The sequence below is a fragment of the Heptranchias perlo genome, chromosome 23 (assembly GCF_035084215.1).
Source record: "Heptranchias perlo isolate sHepPer1 chromosome 23, sHepPer1.hap1, whole genome shotgun sequence".
Classification (NCBI taxonomy): Eukaryota; Metazoa; Chordata; class Chondrichthyes; order Hexanchiformes; family Hexanchidae; genus Heptranchias; species Heptranchias perlo.
The window spans coordinates 44,927,455-44,949,060 of NC_090347.1; the positions used below are offsets into that span (position 1 = coordinate 44,927,455).

General features: G+C 49.8%; 1 protein-coding gene across 1 annotated transcript in view; it reads left to right on the plus strand.

The window, feature by feature from the left end:
- fads6 (fatty acid desaturase 6) overlaps positions 1 to 21,606 on the plus strand; it is a 42,948-nt gene that overhangs the window by 6,942 nt on the left and 14,400 nt on the right. Inside the window, exons 2-4 of the mRNA XM_068004411.1 lie at positions 452 to 618; positions 6,106 to 6,286; positions 20,627 to 20,814. Of these exons, the coding sequence (XP_067860512.1) occupies positions 452 to 618; positions 6,106 to 6,286; positions 20,627 to 20,814 (536 nt within the window). The remainder of the gene's footprint in view (positions 1 to 451; positions 619 to 6,105; positions 6,287 to 20,626; positions 20,815 to 21,606) is intronic.

The window sequence follows — 21,606 nt, forward strand, 5'->3', positions numbered from 1 at the left end:
TACTTTTTCTCTGTTAACCCCCTCCCCCCATCCCCCCTAGGTGCTGAGTCCATGCTGGGAGACATCTTGACGTTGCGATGACAGCCCTCCAGAACTTTAACAGAGGTGGCCTTCTTTCATGAGTGGACCAAGGCGGTCTCTGTTGGCTGTTCGGCTGTGGGTGGCATCACAGCGGAGTCCCGAGTTAGTACCAGAGGGACCCGCTTTGGTGGGTCGGTGGGACTGTCCACAACATTGACACTTCTTGTATGGCGGTTCCCCTCACTTCAGGCTCCAGCAACAACAACTTGTGAGGGCCGGCCTTTTGCATGAGGTACTGCAGCCCCACAGGGACCATTCCTGGCCAGTGTCGGAGCCCAGGAGAGATTGGGTGGTGGGAGGGGGAGTGAACTGACCAGGTGAGTGGAGGGTTTTCTCGGTGCCTCGTTTACAGCTCCTATTTGTGTTGCAGGTTTCTTGTTGCTACGGTCGGAGAGTTTCCTCCCGCTGTGTCTGGGATTCCTGATCCTGGGCACAGCTCACACTGTGGTGACAGTCAAAGGGAGTCACCTGGCTAGTCACAGCTCGCTGAGCGAATCGAAATTCTGGAACAAGTTCTGGGCAGTGGTCTTTATGGAGGTAGGAGACCCTGTGTTGCTGTCGCGTTACTTACTGAGCTGGGCACGCGGTGTCTAGGGTCGGGCGGAGGTGAAACGTGACCCTCAAGCTAGTTACACAGGAAGAGGATTAGGCCATTCAGCCCCTCGAGCCTGTTCCGCCATTCAATTAGATCATGGCTGATCTGTATCTTAACTCCATGTACCGGCCGTAGCTCCCTATCACTTGTTGCCCTTAGTTCATGTGTAGTTTAATCGGAACCACACATTAGGGCCATGAGGTCAATGGCAACCAATGGATCAATTGTACAATTCAGTAAAAGCCCCTTAAGATCGATTGTAAAACCTCTGAGCACTCACCTTCTTTCAAAATACAGGCGATTGCATCTTCAAATGACTTTAATTATGGTCTTCCCCCTCCCCCACTCTCCCACCACGTTTCCCCCTCCTCTCCGGAAGGCTCCTGCTGGGTTACAGTTCCACAGGCCCAGCTGTCTGCCAGAGCCTCACCTCAGACCCTCCTTCACGTGTGAGTTTTTCAAAATTCCTGTTCGTTCTAGAGATATGGACGTCGGTAGTAAGGTCACCATTACTGCCCATCCCTAGTTGCCCTGAGAAGATGGTGGTGGGCCTTCTTCTTGAACCGCTGGTAGTGGTTTGATACAATTGAGTGGCTCGCTGCTCCCCTTCAGAGGGGCAGTTAAGTGTCAACCACGTTGGTGTGGGACTGGAGTCACGTACAGGTCAGACCGGGTAAGGACGGCAGGTTTCCTTCCCTAAAGGACATTAGTGAACCAGATGAGTTTTACTTTTACTGATACCAGCTTTTTATTTCCCGATTATTTAAACTGATTTCAAATTCTCAAACTGCCATGATGGGATTTGATCTCTTTCCTCTGGATTATTAGACCAGTAACAAACACTGCACTACTGGCAAAATAGTCAACCATGGGGGGGAGTCATAGTCCAGCCTGATCATCTCCTAAACCAACACACACACACACTCTTTCCAGCAGGAGTCACTGGGTCATTTGTGAGTGGGAATCATAAGAACATAAGAAATAGGAGCAGGAGTAGGCCATCTGGCCCCTCGAGTCTGTTCCGCCATTCAATCCGATCATGGCTGATCTTCGACCTCAACTCCACTTTCCCGCCTGATCCCCATATCCCTTGATTCCCCTAGAGTCCAAAAAACTATCGATCTCAGCCTTGAATATATTCAACGACTGAGCATCCACAGCCCTCTGGGGTAGAGAATTCCAAAGATTCACAACCCTCTGCGTGAAGAAATTCCTCCTCATCTCAGTCTTGAATGGCCGACCCCTTATCCTGAGACTATGCTCCCTAGTTCTAGACTCTCTAGCCAGGGGAAACAGCCTCTCAGCATCTACCCTGTCAAATCTTCTATCTTTCAATGAGATCACTTGTCATTTTTCTAAACTCCAGAGAGTATAGGCCCATTCTACTCAATCTCTCCTCATAGGACAACCCTCTCATCCCAGGAATTAATCCAGTGAACCTTCGTTGCACCCCCTCTAAGGCAAGTATATCCTTCCTTAGATAAGGAGACCAAAGCTGTACACAGTACTCCAGGTGAGGTCTCACCAAAGCCCTGTACAATTGTAGTAAGACTTCCTTACTCTTATACTCCAACCCCCTTGCAATAAAGGTCAACATTCCATTTGCCTTCCTAATTGCTCGCTGTACCTGCATACTAACTTTTTGTGTTTCTTGTACAAGGACACCCAAATCTCTCTGAACACCAATATTTAATAGTTTCTCACCATTTTAAAAAATATTCTGTTTTTCTATTCTTCCTACCAAAGTGAATAACCTCACATTTCCCCACATTATACTCCATCTGCCACCTTCTTGCCCACTCATTTAACCTGTCTATATCCCTTTGCAGACTCTTTGTGTCCTCCTTGCAGCTTACTTTCCCACCTAGCTTTGTATTGTCAGCAAACTTGGATACATTACACTCGGTCCCTTCATCTAAGTCATTAAGAATCCTGGCTGATTTTCCCCTCCCGAGCCCTTCAAGGCCCCATAGCTGCCAGTGCCAGCCCATCCTCAGGGACTGGGCATTGAACGCGGCCCCTCACTGCTCTGAGTGGTTTAACTCTGTACTGTCCTTCAGTGAGCCCTCTCTAACACGGAGTAAGGAATATCAGGAGGGTGGTGTGGAGGGGAGCTGAGAATAAGCCGGCCTGTCTGCCCTGGTGAAAGGAGAGGCACTGAATGATTTTACAGAGAGCTGTGGACGGGCTCCAGCTGGCCGGCTCTGTGTGAACGATCAGATTCATTGTTTCAGCACATTCTCAAATGGCAACATCTGCAGGGACAATGGAGTCTCTGAGGCCTTTCTGAAAAGATTCTTTGTCTCAAAGCAGAATTACCCCCCCCACAACCTCGCCGGAGGCAGTGTCCCCTCCCCCCTCCTCCCCCCCTCCTCGCCGGAGGCAGTGTCCCCTCCCCCCTCCTCCCCCCCTCCTCGCCGGAGGCAATGTCCCCTCCCCCCTCCTCCCCCCCTCCTCGCCGGAGGCAGTGTCCCCTCCCCCCTCCTCCCCCCCTCCTCGCCGGAGGCAGTGTCCCCTCCCCCCTCCTCCCCCCCTCCTCGCCGGAGGCAGTGTCCCCTCCCCCCTCCTCGCCGGAGGCAGTGTCCCCTCCCCCTTCCTCCCCCCCCTCCTCGCCGGAGGCAGTGTCCCCTCCCCCCTCCTCCCCCCCTCCTCGCCGGAGGCAGTGTCCCCTCCCCCCTCCTCCCCCCCTCCTCGCCGGAGGCAGTGTCCCCTCCCCCCTCCTCGCCGGAGGCAGTGTCCCCTCCCCCCTCCTCCCCCCTCCTCGCCGGAGGCAGTGTCCCCTCCCCCCTCCTCGCCGGAGGCAGTGTCCCCTCCCCCCCCCTCGCCGGAGGCAATGTCCCCTCCCCCCTCCTCCCCCCTCCTCGCCGGAGGCAGTGTCCCCTCCCCCCTCCTCCCCCCCTCCTCGCCGGAGGCAGTGTCCCCTCCCCCCTCCTCCCCCCCTCCTCGCCGGAGGCAGTGTCCCCTCCCCCCCCCTCGCCGGAGGCAGTGTCCCCTCCCCCCCCTCGCCAGAGGCAGTGTCCCCTCCCCCCTCCTCGCCGGAGGCAGTGTCCCCTCCCCCCCCCTCGCCGGAGGCAGTGTCCCCTCCCCTCCCCCCCCCCCCCTCGCCGGAGGCAGTGTCCCCTCCCCCCCTCTTCACCTCACCTCACACTCTTTCTATTGCATGTGATTTTTAAGCCTGTCAATGTTTCTGAATGATCTTTTCAGTGAGTGTTTGCTGAGGGTTCAGGTTTTGGGGGTGGGAATATCGCTCCTCGGGGCATTTATATAGGACCGTAAACATATCACATCCCAAGGCACTTCACAAATACATTTAAGTGAGGTAAATGAACAGCGAGCAGGGAAGGGAGAGATTAGGAAGGTTTGGTCAAGGAGTTGTGGTTTGAGAATGATTTTGAAAGCTGGAGATAAAGATAGAGAGAGATAGAAAGATGGAGGGGGTTAGGGAGGGAGCTCGGGGCCAAGGTGAAAGGAGGGGCAGATAAACAGAAGGATGGAGTCAGAGAAACCGAGAGTTCGGGAAGAGATATGAAGCTTAAGGAGGTTGCAGGGAGCCAATGTGGGGTGATGGGTGAACAGGACTCAGTGTGGGATGGGGTACGGGCAGCAGAGTTTATGGAGGATAAGGAAGAGGAGCCCACAAGGAGAGTGTAGGAGTAGTTGAGTGTGAAGGTGATGAAGGCACAGATAAGGGTTTCAATGGAAAAGGGGCAGAGGCAGGCAATGTTGGGCAGGGTGGAAGTCAACGGTTTTGGTGATGGATGGATCAGAGGATTGGAAGTTTGGTTCAGCGTCAAGTAGGGCACCAAAGTTGCTGGTTCATCCTGAGCAGGTAACTGCGGAGCGGAATGGAGTCAATGGCAAGGGAAGGTGGGGGCCGGAGGAAGTTGCAACTGTCCGAGGCTGGATGTCAATCAGCGGTCAAAGACCACGGAGGCAGTCGAGGGGTCAGGAGAAGTGGTTGAAGATGCCCCTATGCCTATGGATGATGTCATTGAGGGGTGGTATGGAGATGAGGAATATATGTGGCCAAGGATGGGTCATTGCGGGGACTCCGGAGTTGCCAGTGTGGGAGAGGGATGAGGAGCCATTGCTGGAGTTGTATTGACTGTGTTCGTTCCATTTCTGGATCGGGAGGGCAGCTTTGCCATTGTCAGAATGGGTGACCTGGACTCTGATTTTCCCTCTGAACATAACATCTGAGATCAGGAGCTCACTGCAGAAATCTACAGTTGAGTTTACTCTCCGCTATGGGCAGTGAGTTGTTTAGTCTCTGCGTGAAGAAGAAGTGTCTGATATCAGTCCTAAATTTGCCTTTTACCAGTTTGACCCTATGACCTCTTGACCCCTTGTCCCACTCTCAGGGTTTGACCCTATGACCCCTTGTCCCACTCTCAGGGTTTGACCCTATGACCCCTTGTCCTACTCTCAGGGTTTGACCCTGTGACCCCTTGTCCCACTCTCAGGGTTTGACCCTATGACCCCTTGTCCCACTCTCAGGGTTTGACCCTGTGACCCCTTGTCCCACTCTCAGGGTTTGACCCTGTGACCCCTTGTCCCACTCTCAGGGTTTGACCCTATGACCCCTTGTCCTTCTCTCAGGGTTTGACCCTGTGACCCCTTGTCCCACACTTAGGGTTTGACCTTGTGACCCCTTGTCCCACTCTCAGAGTTTGACCCTATGACGCCTTGTCCCACTCTCAGGGTTTGACCCTATGACCCGTTGTCCTACTCTCAGGGTTTGACCCTATGACCCCTTGTCCCACTCTCAGGATTTGACCCTGTGACCCCTTGTCCCACTCTCAGGGTTTGACCCTGTGACCCCTTGTCCCACTCTCAGGGTTTGACCCTATGACCCCTTGTCCTTCTCTCAGGGTTTGACCCTGTGACCCCTTGTCCCACACTTAGGGTTTGACCCTGTGACCCCTTGTCCCACTCTCAGAGTTTGACCCTATGACGCCTTGTCCCACTCTCAGGGTTTGACCCTATGACCCGTTGTCCTACTCTCAGGGTTTGACCCTGTGACCCCTTGTCCCACTCTCAGGGTTTGACCCTGTGACCCCTTGTCCCACTCTCAGGGTTTGACCCTATGACCCCTTGTCCCACTCTCAGGGTTTGACCCTGTGACCCCTTGTCCCACTCTCAGGGTTTGACCCTATGACCCCTTGTCCCACTCTCAGGGTTTGACCCTGTGACCCCTTGTCCCACTCTCGGGGATTACTTTGATGTAATGTTCCACATTTACCGTGATGGTGAAATTGGTCCTGGGCAATGGCTCAAAAGGAGCGATAACCAATCGGTGCCCGGTTTACACTGCGTCCAATTTCTTTTTCCATTGACCCTTCTGCCAAAACTCAATAAAATTATATTCATAAATGTGAAGATGTCACATGCACAAAATGGAGATATTTACGAGTGTCAATCTTCCACAGGTTTGTGGGTCCTTCACAGCGGAGAAAGGTACATTTCAGCATGTGAAACTCCATCATGCCTACACCAATGTCATTGGATTGGGTGACTCCAGCATCTGGAAGGCCCCCTTCGTCCCACGCTACATCTATCTGTTCATCCTGCCCTTGGCAGTGCCAGTCCTGACACCGATCGTGGCAATAGGTAAGAGGCAGGTGGGGGGCGAGACTACTGTGTGCACAAGTAATGAGATGTGGTTGTGGATCGGGGCTGATGACATCCTTTGTTCATTTTATTTTGAGGAGTCTCACCATGAGGATTGTTTCGGGAGGGAGTCTCACGGTGAGGATTGTTTCTGGAGGGAGTCTCACCATGAGGATTGTTTCGGGAGGGAGTCTCACGGTGAGGATTGTTTCGGGAGGGAGTCTCACGGTGAGGATTGTTTCGGGAGGGAGTCTCACCATGAGGATTGTTTCGGGAGGGAGTCTCACGGTGAGGATTGTTTCTGGAGGGAGTCTCACCGTGAGGATTGTTTCGGGAGGGAGTCTCACCGTGAGGATTGTTTCTGGAGGGAGTCTCACCGTGAGGATTGTTTCTGGAGGGAGTCTCACCGTGAGGATTGTTTCTGGAGGGAGTCTCACCGTGAGGATTGTTTCTGGAGGGAGTCTCACCGTGAGGATTGTTTCGGGAGGGAGTCTCACGGTGAGGATTGTTTCTGGAGGGAGTCTCACCGTGAGGATTGTTTCTGGAGGGAGTCTCACCGTGAGGATTGTTTCGGGAGGGAGTCTCACCGTGAGGATTGTTTCAGGAGGGAGTCTCACCATGAGGATTGTTTCGGGAGGGAGTCTCACCGTGAGGATTGTTTCAGGAGGGAGTCTCACCATGAGGATTGTTTCGGGAGGGAGTCTCACCGTGAGGATTGTTTCAGGAGGGAGTCTCACCATGAGGATTGTTTCGGGAGGGAGTCTCACCATGAGGATTGTTTCTGGAGGGAGTCTCACCATGAGGATTGTTTCTGGAGGGAGTCTCACCGTGAGGATTGTTTCGGGAGGGAGTCTCACCGTGAGGATTGTTTCAGGAGGGAGTCTCACCGTGAGGATTGTTTCGGGAGGGAGTCTCACGGTGAGGATTGTTTCTGGAGGGAGTCTCACCATGAGGATTGTTTCTGGAGGGAGTCTCACCGTGAGGATTGTTTCTGGAGGGAGTCTCACGGTGAGGATTGTTTCTGGAGGGAGTCTCACCATGAGGATTGTTTCTGGAGGGAGTCTCACCGTGAGGATTGTTTCAGGAGGGAGTCTCACCATGAGGATTGTTTCTGGAGGGAGTCTCAGTAGCAGGAGCACCTTTTTAAAGAGGGATTTTCCTTGTCAGTATCACGTTTTAAAGTGAAGGTTTTACCATCAGCTGCTCTTTTAAAGAGGATGTTTCCTTATCAGGACTCACTGTTTAATAGGGAGCATTATTTTAAGACTGAGCCTTGGTGTCAGGATGCCTTTTTAAACAGGGAGTCTCCTCTTCAAGACCCTCAACATCAAGACCCCCTTTTAAAGAGAGTGTCTCACCAGCAGGACCCCTTTTGAAGAGGGAATCTTGGTGCCTGAGCAAGGGCCAATGTACACGGTGCAGGACACCCCCAACATTGAAAAGAGTGAGACAGAAAACAAGATAAATCAAGAAGTAGTGACACCAAGCTTGGATTTTAGAAACTTAAAGATTGTAGAAGGGAGGGAACAGTGTGAGGAATTCCCAGTCCTGAGGAACTGGGAAAGAATGAGTTGGACTAGGAGATGGGTGATGGGTCTTGACTGTGATAGATGGGGCTCTGTCCTACATTAGTGTGAATCTTAGCTAAGCCAAGGCACTGAGAGTTTTCATATGAAACTTTAGCTGCTGTTTCCAAAAGTCTTGAGGGTCTGTGGGTGGACTGAATATTCAGTTGGATCGGGTCCTGAGCTCATTGGGCACAGCACTAAACGGGCCGTCAGGTCAGGCATGATTCCAAGAGGCTTTGAACGTGTAATCAACTTACTGACCACTTCCCGTCCACTTGGGTGACCAGAATTATTAATATTAATTGCTGAGCTACTGAGAGTGTTTGGGTTTTCTACAAAGGAATTTGCCTGTTATGAAAGGTCTGCTCTTGAGCTCAGGTGTAAGGAGCTGACTGAATCAGGAATATTTACTGCAGCTTTTCAATATATCTACAGTTCAGTCAGTCGAACCACAGCCATGTGACAGCAGTGAGACAAAACTCCATGGCGTTCAGCTTCATTAATCCAAGATTGGGTTTAAGGATATGAATTTCAAAATGCTTTGCTATTTGGTTTCAAAAGAGCTTAAAGAGTTGGTGAAACCTAAGTACTGTGTTAATCTGATTCTAATGATATAGTTTACTTCTGTATAAATTTAGGTCTTAAAATAAATATGTTTTGCAGTTTAGCCAGAAAGATATCACCTGAGAGTGTGGTGCCTGTCAGAGTGATCAGGAGCATACAGCATACATTCCATATATCCTTCCAATGTGTAACTCGGTATGTTTATATAGCACCTTTCATGACCTCAGGACGTCCCAAAAAGCTTTACAGCCAATGAAGTACTTTTGAAGTGTAGTCACTGTTGTAATGAAGGAAACGCAGCAGCCAATCTGCACACAGCAAGATCCCAGAAACAGAACTGAGATAATGAGCAGATAATCTGTTTTTTAGTGGTATTGGTTGAAGGATAAATATTGGCCAGGAGACCAATGAGAACTCCCCTGCTCTTCTTTGACAAACAGATGGGGCCTTGGTTTAATACCTCATCTGAGTACGACATTGAAGTGTCAGTGCTGGATTAGGTGCTCAAGTCCTGGAGTGGGGTTTGAACCCACAACCTTGAAGGTGAGAGAACTACCACTGAGCTAAGCTGGCACGTAAGGGTAATTGTTAATGCTGCAACATGTTGACCCATTCACTCTGCACATGAAGCCTCTGATCATGGGAGGTCCTATCTGTGGAATCTGTCTTGTGGGGAACAGCCCAAACTATAATATTGACTTCAACTATGGTGAGGCAGCAGGAAAGAGGAAGAGCACATAACACAAAGAGATTTGGAGCTTAGGAGGAACGGGGGAGGGAGGTTCAAAGCATAATAGTATTGTCAGAATAGAGAGAGAGAAGGATTGCTATTGGGTGGCGAGCTCGCTCTTGTATCCTGCCCGAGAGAGAGAGAGAGAGAGAGAGAGCTGTGTTGGGTTTGAAGGGGTATTCAGGTCTTAGATGAACTTCAGATAGATGGAAAGCTGAGTGTTGTGGAGGGAGAAAGATATTTTGGCATGAAAGAGGAAGCCAATCTTGGAGGGAGCTTAGAGATGAAGGAGAGCAGGGAGTTGGGCCAGCTCACACCGTGGGGACATTGTCACATGCACATCTGTCAACATCTACAACTACCACATGGAGTAGTTGGGCTGAATCGCATAGATGCATTTAAGGGGAAGCTGGATAAGTACATGAGGGAGAGAGGAATAGAAGGATATCCTGATATGGTTCACTGAAGTAGGGAGTGAGGAGGCTCATGTGGAGCATTAACACCGGCTGAATGGCCTGTTCCTGTGCTTTAGATTCTATGTAACTAGTGAAAAACATGCCGATTTATCGCTTGAAATATGAACCAGTCGACACATGGGCTGAAACTCTGACTCGGATTAAAATGTTGACAGTTGACATGTGAGCTTTCAACAAATCTGTCGGGATTCAGGGGGTTTTCGCCATTTTTGCGCAGAAAGGATTTGCTTTTGATGTATTTTTTTTACACCAAAGGCACCCAGATGAAAGGTGGTTAACATGTTTAATGGAAGTTGTTTCCCCCAGGGTGTAAACCATTAGCTTGTCTAGTGATTGAAAAACAGCTCACACCCATTGTGTTGGAAAGTTCTTTAATCCCTGTCTTGTCTGTGAAACGAGGGAGATAAAAAGAGACAGACGGGGCAGGTTTTTTTTGAGAAAACAAGAAAACTGAGGGCTGCCAAACTTTTAAACAGAGGTGCGGAAGGCTTAAATTTAGAAATGCTGAAGGAACAGTTAGAAGACATCTTGTTTAAGTCCAGTACGATAACCCACTGATGTGGGGAAATGTGTCGTGTTCTTTATTTTATAACATTATGTGAAGATCAGTTATGCTGTTTGAACGAAGTGTATAACCGTTTCTCTATATGTCCCCTCGCTGTGAAACAAAGCAGCTTAACGATTCATTTCAAGCCTCGTCTCACCAAGTGTTTGCTCCTTTAGCCTTTGGAAAGGTGGAAGAAGTACAAGTGTGAGAGACAAATATTTGGTTCAGTTCACAAGGGGCTGATATTGTTGCTCGGGGTTAGAGTATCATACAGATATAGGGCAGTGTCAGTCAACTCCCAGAGAAAGAAAGACTCACATTTCTAAATCATCTTTCACACCTTCAGGACGCCCCCAAAGTGCTTTACAGCAAATTAAGTACTTTTTTGAAGTGTAGTCACTGTTGTAATGTAGGAAATATTGCAGCCAATTTGTGCACAGCAAGATCCACAAACAGCAATGAGGTAATGACCAGATAATCTGCTTTAGCAATGTTGGTTGAGGGATTAATATTGGCCTGGACACCGGGGCGAATTCCCCTGCTTTTTTTCGAATAGTGGCTGTAGGACTTTTTACAGCCACCTGAGATGGGTAGACAGAGTCGTGGTTTAATGTCTCATACCGACAGTGTGGCACTCCCTCAGTACTGCACTGGAATGTCGGCCTGGATTACGGGCGCAAGTCTTGGGAGTCAGACTCTGACTCAGAGGTCCGAGAGCTGCCCATTGAACCACAGCCTGTAGTACAGAGCATTGGGGATCAGAGGGGAGAGGGAAGAAGGGTACTGGAAACAGTGAGGTACCAGAGGGCTGACAACACGATGGAACACACAGAATGAGTCAGCGCCATTAGGGGAGGAGAGATATTGGGGCAAGGGATAATATGACAGAAGCATGTCTGAACTATTGAAGCTTTGTGTGTGCTGACCAACACTCCTCCCTCAACCACAGGTTAGCTGGTTATTCATCCCATTTGGTGTTTGTGGGATCTTGCTACATGCAAACTGTGTGCTGTGGTTGTCTATTTAACAGTGACTGTAACGACAGTAATTCACTGGATGTAAAGTGTTTTGGGACATCCTAAGGATGTGATAAGGCAATTATAAAATTGCAAATTCTTTCCTGATCTTTCTTAAAATATCTAGTAAACGAGTCAACCTACCAGGGAATTGCACACGAGGGGCGGAGATGGAGTGTAGTCTTCAGATGGAGCTGGTTTAGGAAGTAGACCAGGGCAGCAGATGTAATTTAATCTCCACTTTAAAGTCATATATTCCGTCCTTTTTTTTTGTATATCCATCACACACATTTATAATGGAAACTGCCAAGTAAACTCGTCACGGTGTAATTACGTCCCGTTGCCAGTGGGGACGCTGCAGAGTGAGGACGAGACAGGGTGGCGAGGGCATGAGTTAACATTTTAAAGATGTCCTGACTGGACCAGAGGGTCCACATTTTAAACTTGAGATTATTAATTATTATATCCAGCCCACTGGACTCGATACCCACCTCCATCCCCCTGGCACACCATGGCTGCAGTGTGTACTATCTACAGGATGCACTGCAGCAACTCACCAAGGTTACTTCAACAGCACCTCCCTCTCCTGCCACCTCTCGACATCCCGAGAAGGACCAGAGCAGCATTGTCATGGGAACGCCATTACCTTCAAGTCACACACATTCTGACTGGGACTTCACCGTTGCTTCATCGACGTTGGGTCAATGTGTCCTGGAATTCCCTACCTAACTCCATCCAGGGAGCACCATTAACACATGGACCACACCACCATCTCAGGGCAGCGAAAGGGCAAGCAATAAATGCCAACCTAAATCCAGAGCGGGATGGCAGCTCCAGCCCAGGAGCGGGTGAACAGTAAACTCCACAGACCCACCAACCCAGGAACAGGTGAACAGTAAACTCCACAGACTCACCAACCCGGGAACAGGTGAACAGTACAGTCCACAGACCCACCAACCCAGGAACAGGTGAACAGTACACCCAACAGACCCACCAACCCAGGAACAGGTGAACAGTACACCCAACAGACCCACCAACCCGGAACAGGTGAACAGTACACCCAACAGACCCACCAACCCGGAACAGGTGAACAGTACACCCAACAGACCCACCAACCCGGGAACAGGTGAACAGTAAACTCCACAGACCCACCTACCCGGGAACAGGTGAACAGTAAACTCCACAGACCCACCAACCCAGGAACAGGTGAACAGTACACCCAACAGACCCACCAACCCAGGAACAGGTGAACAGTACACCCAACAGACCCACCAACCCGGGAACAGGTGAACAGTAAACTCCACAGACCCACCAACCCAGGAACAGGTGAACAGTACACCCAACAGACCCACCAACCCAGGAACAGGTGAACAGTACACCCAACAGACCCACCAACCCAGGAACAGGTGAACAGTAAACTCCACAGACCCACCAACCCAGGAACAGGTGAACAGTACACCCAACAGACCCACCAACCCCGGAACAGGTGAACAGTACACTCCACAGACCCACCAACCCGGGAACAGGTGAACAGTACACCCAACAGACCCACCAACCCAGGAACAGGTGAACAGTAAACTCCACAGACCCACCAACCCAGGAACAGGTGAACAGTACACCCAACAGACCCACCAACCCAGGAACAGGTGAACAGTACACCCAACAGACCCACCAACCCAGGAACAGGTGAACAGTAAACTCCACAGACCCACCAACCCGGGAACAGGTGAACAGTACACCCAACAGACCCACCAACCCAGGAACAGGTGAACAGTAAACTCCACAGACCCACCAACCCAGGAACAGGTGAACAGTACACCCAACAGACCCACCAACCCGGGAACAGGTGAACAGTACACCCAACAGACCCACCAACCCGGGAACAGGTGAACAGTACACCCAACAGACCCACCAACCCAGGAACAGGTGAACAGTACACCCAACAGACCCACCAACCCGGGAACAGGTGAACAGTAAACTCCACAGACCCACCAACCCAGGAACAGGTGAACAGTACACCCAACAGACCCACCAACCCAGGAACAGGTGAACAGTAAACTGCACAGACCCACCAACCCGGGAACAGGTGAACAGTACACCCAACAGACCCACCAACCCAGGAACAGGTGAACAGTAAACTCCACAGACTCACCAACCCGGGAACAGGTGAACAGTACACCCAACAGACCCACCAACCCGGGAACAGGTGAACAGTACACCCAACAGACCCACCAACCCGGGAACAGGTGAACAGTAAACTCCACAGACCCACCAACCCAGGAACAGGTGAACAGTAAACTCCACAGACCCACCAACCCAGGAACAGGTGAACAGTACACCCAACAGACCCACCAACCCAGGAACAGGTGAACAGTAAACTCCGCAGACCCACCAACCCAGGTACAGGTGAACAGTAAACTCCACAGACTCACCAACCCAGGAACAGGTGAACAGTAAACTCCACAGACTCACCAACCCAGGAACAGGTGAACAGTAAACTCCGCAGACCCACCAACCCGGGAACAGGTGAACAGTACACCCAACAGACCCACCAACCCAGGAACAGGTGAACAGTAAACTCCGCAGACCCACCAACCCAGGAACAGGTGAACAGTACACCCAACAGACCCACCAACCCAGGAACAGGTGAACAGTAAACTCCACAGACCCACCAACCCGGGAACAGGTGAACGGTACACCCAACAGACCCACCAACCCGGGAACAGGTGAACAGTACACCCAACAGACCCACCAACCCAGGAACAGGTGAACAGTACACCCAACAGACCCACCAACCCAGGAACAGGTGAACAGTAAACTCCACAGACCCACCAACCCAGGAACAGGTGAACAGTAAACTCCACAGACCCACCAACCCGGGAACAGGTGAACAGTAAACTGCACAGACCCACCAACCCAGGAACAGGTGAACAGTACACCCAACAGACCCACCAACCCGGGAACAGGTGAACGGTACACCCAACAGACCCACCAACCCGGGAACAGGTGAACGGTACACCCAACAGACCCACCAACCCGGGAACAGGTGAACAGTACACCCAACAGACCCACCAACCCGGGAACAGGTGAACAGTAAACTGCACAGACCCACCAACCCAGGAACAGGTGAACAGTACACCCAACAGACCCACCAACCCAGGAACAGGTGAACAGTACACCCAACAGACCCACCAACCCAGGAACAGGTGAACAGTAAACTCCGCAGACCCACCAACCCAGGAACAGGTGAACAGTAAACTCCACAGACCCACCAACCCGGGAACAGGTGAACAGTAAACTGCACAGACCCACCAACCCAGGAACAGGTGAACAGTACACCCAACAGACCCACCAACCCGGGAACAGGTGAACGGTACACCCAACAGACCCACCAACCCGGGAACAGGTGAACGGTACACCCAACAGACCCACCAACCCGGGAACAGGTGAACGGTACACCCAACAGACCCACCAACCCGGGAACAGGTGAACAGTAAACTGCACAGACCCACCAACCCAGGAACAGGTGAACAGTACACCCAACAGACCCACCAACCCAGGAACAGGTGAACAGTACACCCAACAGACCCACCAACCCAGGAACAGGTGAACAGTAAACTCCGCAGACCCACCAACCCGGGAACAGGTGAACAGTACACCCAACAGACCCACCAACCCAGGAACAGGTGAACAGTACACCCAACAGACCCACCAACCCAGGAACAGGTGAACAGTACACCCAACAGACCCACCAACCCGGGAACAGGTGAACAGTACACTCCGCAGACCCACCAACCCAGGAACAGGTGAACAGTACACCCAACAGACCCACCAACCCGGGAACAGGTGAACAGTAAACTCCACAGACCCACCAACCCGGGAACAGGTGAACAGTACACCCAACAGACCCACCAACCCGGGAACAGGTGAACAGTACACCCAACAGACCCACCAACCCGGGAACAGGTGAACAGTACACCCAACAGACCCACCAACCCGGGTACAGGTGAACAGTACACTCCACAGACCCACCAACCCGGGAACAGGTGAACAGTACACCCAACAGACCCACCAACCCAGGAACAGGTGAACAGTACACCCAACAGACCCACCAACCCAGGAACAGGTGAACAGTACACCCAACAGACCCACCAACCCGGGAACAGGTGAACAGTACACCCAACAGACCCACCAACCCGGGTACAGGTGAACAGTACACTCCACAGACCCACCAACCCGGGAACAGGTGAACAGTACACCCAACAGACCCACCAACCCAGGAACAGGTGAACAGTAAACTCCACAGACTCACCAACCCAGGAACAGGTGAACAGTAAACTCCACAGACCCACCAACCCGGGAACAGGTGAACAGTACACCCAACAGACCCACCAACCCAGGAACAGGTGAACAGTACAGTCTGCAGACCCACCAACCCAGGAACAGGTGAACAGGACACCCAACAGACCCACCAACCCGGGAACAGGTGAACAGTACACCCAACAGACCCACCAACCCGGGAACAGGTGAACAGTACACCCAACAGACCCACCAACCCGGGTACAGGTGAACAGTACACTCCACAGACCCACCAACCCGGGAACAGGTGAACAGTACACCCAACAGACCCACCAACCCGGGAACAGGTGAACAGTACACCCAACAGACCCACCAACCCAGGTACAGGTGAACAGTAAACTCCACAGACCCACCAACCCAGGAACAGGTGAACAGTACACCCAACAGACCCACCAACCCGGGAACAGGTGAACAGTACACCCAACAGACCCACCAACCCAGGAACAGGTGAACAGTACACCCAACAGACCCACCAACCCAGGAACAGGTGAACAGTAAACTCCACAGACCCACCAACCCGGGAACAGGTGAACAGTACACCCAACAGACCCACCAACCCAGGAACAGGTGAACAGTAAACTCCACAGACCCACCAACCCGGGAACAGGTGAACAGTACACCCAACAGACCCACCAACCCAGGAACAGGTGAACAGTACAGTCCGCAGACCCACCAACCCAGGAACAGGTGAACAGTACAGTCCGCAGACCCACCAACCCAGGAACAGGTGAACAGGACACCCAACAGACTCACCAACCCGGGAACAGGTGAACAGTACACCCAACAGACTCACCAACCCGGGAACAGGTGAACAGTACACCCAACAGACCCACCAACCCGGGAACAGGTGAACAGTAAACTGCACAGACCCACCAACCCAGGAACAGGTGAACAGTACACTCCGCAGACCCAGAGTGGGACGGCCCAATAACTGGAAACGTTAAACTTTAAAGCTGTATCTATAAATAAACACTGTAAAGATGATCCCCTTAAGCCAGAGTCTCAAAAAATCTAAATTAATGACACTGGGTAGCCTAGAAATGTGTCAAAAGAGCACTCCACCAAGCGGGAGGAGCCAGCAACCGTAAAGTTCAGTTGGTAAAAGTATATTAAAAAAAATCAAATCTAAATCTAGGGAGGAGGTTATGAGGGGAGCTGAAAATTAAAAGTTCAAAGATTTTTTTAAAATCAAAACTTAAAGAAACTGCAGGCCATGGGAAGGACACACTGAAGACTGGTGAAATCAGATCATTTAAAATTATTAACAAAATTCTCCTTATAAAAAAATTAAAAGATTATGTAATATATATATATATAAAGTTTAAAGAAACTTTTAAAAAATGACTTAGCTGAAAGCTTCTTAAGCTACAAACAACATGGCACCAAAATTCCGAGAAATACGTCAGCAATACGATGCATATCCACCCAATGGCCGGATTGTGTAATTACAGCGTGACAAATTTACATGAGGCAAAACCCAGTATAAATGTTGACATAGGAATTTATTATGGGAAAAGGTTAATACATAAAATGTGATAGATTCATAGACTCTTACAGCACAGGACGAGGCCATTCAGCCCATCATATCTTTGAAAGAGCTGTCCAATTTTGTCCCACACCCCAGCTTTTTCCCACAACCCTGCAAATTAGCCCTCTTCAAGTACATGTCCAATTGCCTTTTCAAAGTTCCCATGGAATCTGATTCCACCATCCTTTCAGGGAGTGTTTTCCAGATCTTAACACCCCTCTGTGTGAATAAATATATCCTCATTTCCCCTTTAGTTGTTTTGCCAATTATTTTAAATATATGACCTCTGGTTATCGACCCACTTGCCAGAGGAAACAATTTCTCCCTACTTACTCGATCAAAACCCCACATAATTTTGAACACCTCTGTTATGTCTCCCCTTAACCTTCTATAAGGAGAACAATCCCAGCTTCTCCAATCTCTCCACATAACTGAAGTCCCTCATCCCTGGGACCATCCTGGTAAACCTCCCCTGTATCCTCTCCAAGGCCTTGACATCTTTCCTAAAGTGAGGTGCTCAGAATTATAAACAATACTCCCGCTGAGGTTTATCATGACTTGTATTCAATGCCCCTATTTACAAAGCCAGGTGTCCCATACAATTTCTTAACTACCTTATCAACTTGCCCTGCCACCTTCAAAGATTTGTGAATATGCACCCCCAGGTCCCTCTGCTCTTGCGCCCCCCTCAAAATAGCACCATTTAGATTATACTGCCTCTCCATGTAGTTCCACCCAAAGTGCATCACTTCACACTTATCCACATTAAATTGCATTTGCCACGTGTCTGCCCATTTCACCAGTCTGTCTATGTCCTTCTGAAGTCTGACACTATCCTCCTCACTATTTATTACGTTGCCAAGATTTGTATCATCTGCAAACTTAAATTGTACTCCCTATACCCAAGTCCAGGTCATTTAAATATAACAAGAAAAGCACTGGTCCTAATACCGATCCCTGGGGGACCCCACTGCAAACTTCTCTCCAGTCAGAAAAACATCCGTTCACCACTACTCTCTGCCTCCTATCCCTTAGCCAATTATATACCCAAGTTACCAACGTCCCTTTAATCCCATGTGCTTCTACTTTCCAAATAAGTCTGTTATGTGGTACTTTATCAAATGCCTTTTGAAAGTCCATATATACAACATCTACTACACGACCCTCATCAGCCCTCTCTGTTACTTCATCAGAGAACTCAATCAGGTTAGTCAGACATGATTTGCCTTTAACAAATCCATGCTGGCTGTCCCTTATTAACCAATGCTTCTCCAAGTCAGAATTAATTTTGTCCTTGACAGTGGTCTCTAGTAGTTTTCCCACCACTGACGTTAGGCTGACTGGCCTGTAGTTACCAGGTTTATCCCTCTGCCCTTTTTTGAACAGGGATGTAACATTTGCAATCCTCCAGTCCTCCGGCACCATCCTCATATCCAAGCAAAACATAACAGGAAGTCAAGTGGTGCAGAAAAGAGGTCCATGCAGATATAATCAAAAGCAAGATACTGGGGGTGGATGCTGGAAATCTGAAATAAAAACAGAAAATGCTGGAAATACTCAGCGAGTCAGGCAGCATCTGTGGAGAAAGAAACAGAGTTAGCGTTTCAGGTCGATGATCTTTCGTCAGAACTGGAAGAAGTTAAAGAATTAAAGTTTTTAAGCAAGTACAGAGTCAGGGAAATGGGGGAGGGGAAGAAAGAACAAAAGGGGAGGTCTGTGATAGGGTGGAGGGCAGGAGTGATTACATGACAAAAGGGATGATGGTGGAAGGCAAGGAGGGTGGGAATGGGACAAGTAAAGAAACAAAAGATTGATCAGGAGTAGCTGTAAATGGCAGCAGCAGAACTAAATCAGCACTAGCTGATCGAGAAAATGGGAGCAGTGATTATGATCTGAAGTTATTGAAATCAGTGTTGAGTCCGGAAGGTTGTAAAGTGCCGAAACGAAAGATGAGGGGCTGTTCCTCGAGTTTACACTGAGCTCCATTGGAACAGTGTAAGAGGCCGAGGACAGAGAGGTCAGAGTGGGAGTGGGACAGGGAATTAAAATGGCAAGTGACCGGCAGGTCAGGGTCATGCTTGCGGACTGAACGGAGGTGTTCAGCAAAGCGATCACCCATTCTGTGTAGAGGAGACCGCATTGTGTGCAGCGGATACGGTATACTAAACCTCTCTGTCCTCGGCCTCCTACCCTGTTCCAATGGAGCTCAATGGAAGCTCGAGGAACAGCCCCTCATCTTTCGATTCGGCACTTTATAAACTTCCGGACTCAACACTGATTTCAATAACTTCAGATCATAACCACTGCTCCCATTTTCTCAATCAGTTAGTGCCGGAAATTGTTCTGATGTTGCCATTTACAGCTACTCCTGATCAATCTTTTATTTCTTTACCTGTCCCATTCCCACCCTCCTTGCCTTGCACCATCATCCCTTTTGTCATTTCATCATTTCTGCCCTCCACCCTATCACAGACCTCCCCTTTTGTTCTTTCCTCCTCTCTCCCCCACCCTTTCCCTTGCTCTGAACTTGCTCAAAAACTTTACCACTTTAACTTCTTCCAGTTCTGACGAAAGGTCATTGACCTGAACCATTAACTCTGTTTCTTTCTCCACAGATGCTGCCTGACCTGCTGAGCTTCTCCAGCATTTTCTGACCTTATTACATGCAGACAGAAGATTTTTCATACGGTATAGATGGATTGGCCCATGACGTAGCCCACTGTCAGTTGCTGAGTATGACCTTTGCTATCAAATTTGGTAAAGGAGTGGGCACAGAGACTTCAGAAATTCTCTTTCCAGAGCCAACCAGTGACCAGAGCTTGTAACTACATTGGGATAGTTGACATAGCAAAATTGAATGGGAAATGTTGCCATAGCAACTTACAATGGTAAATATCGACAGATAAACATGATTAAAAATCATGTCAATAGGAAGTAAGTTTCGTGGACAGAAAGTGCACGTCCTAAACAAGACTTAATTATACATAGATAGAGTGTCAGCCTTGGATCCATGGGTGGCATTCTCCCCTCTGAGTCACAAGGTCATGGGTTCAAATCCTACATCATCCAGGCTGACACTCCAGTGCAGTGCTGAGGGAGTGCTGCACTGTTGGAGGTGCCGTCTTTCAGATGAAATGTTAAACTGAGGTCCCGTCTGCCCTTTTCAGGTGGGCGTAAGAGGTCCCAGGGCACTATTTGAAGAAGAGCAGGGGAGTTCTCCCCGGTGCCCTGGCCAATGTTTACCCCTCAACCAACACCTAAAACAGATGATCTGGCCATTTATCTCATTGCTATTTGTGGGATCTTGCTGTGCGCAAATTGGCTGATGTGTTTCCTACATTACAGCAGTGATTGATTTTGAAAAGTAATTCATTAGCTGTGAAGCACTTTGGGACATCCTGAGGTTGTGAACGGCGTTCTATAAATGCACATTTGCTTATTCTTTCTCATTTATAAAGCACGGTATGAAGAATGGGCAATGTGGAGATGTGGGGGGTCGAGCACTGATACAAATGGTTGGACTGAAGCCGATCTGATGGATTCTTTTGTCAGGATTGATGCGGGACCTGCCGGTGATGACCGTTATCAGGACCCTCTCGATGATCACCCTGGGCATGTGGGCCCATTGCTGGCTCCTTATCAGCGTGTCTGGATTTCAATCTCCCCTCTCCGCCTTTCTCTGTATGTTGCTGTACAAAGCCATCTTCTCCATTCCATACATACATGTCAATATATTCCAGGTAAGGTCTGGGTATGAGGAGGGTGTTGACATGTGCAGCCTCTCTTTGGCAGATAGACTCATTGCAACCTCTCCATGTTATCGATTGTACGTGGTTAGTGATCTTCTGGATTCTGCTCTCTTGATCGCCCTAAGCTGCAAAAACCCTTCGTACACTCTGAATCCTCGAAACTCAGTGCATCGTCCCCTACTCTTAACTCTGCATTCCTCAAAACTATGGAATTCCTCACCCCCCCCCCCTCACATCTTCCCCTCCTCCGACAATCATCAGCCGTAGAAAATCCAAACTTGGTGTCGCCTATTCCTCACTTGGCGATTTACCTCCCCTCCCCCGCTCTCCTGCACTCGGAGTCTTGGCCCTTCACTGGGAATTCTTCAATGTAAGAAAATCGTTCTCACACATAATCCTGTCCATTAAGATGCTGTGAGGTAACCATGACGATTAAGCAATGCTGTGTAAAACCGAGCTGGCGTTCACTCTCTTCACCACTTCACAATGAATCCTTTGTAAGTAATTCACATTCGACTCCTTTTTGGGGCGGGGGGGGGGGGGGAGTAAACAGTGACACTGGTCTGGGGGGGGGGAATAAACAGTGACACTGGTCTGGGGGGGGGAATAAACAGTGACACTGGTCTGGGGGGGGGGAATAAACAGTGACACTGGTCTGGGGGGGTTTATAAACAGTGACACTGGTCTGGGGGGGTTTATAAACAGTGACACTGGTCTGGGGGGGTTTATAAACAGTGACACTGGTCTGGGGGGGGGTTTATAAACAGTGACACTGGTCTGGGG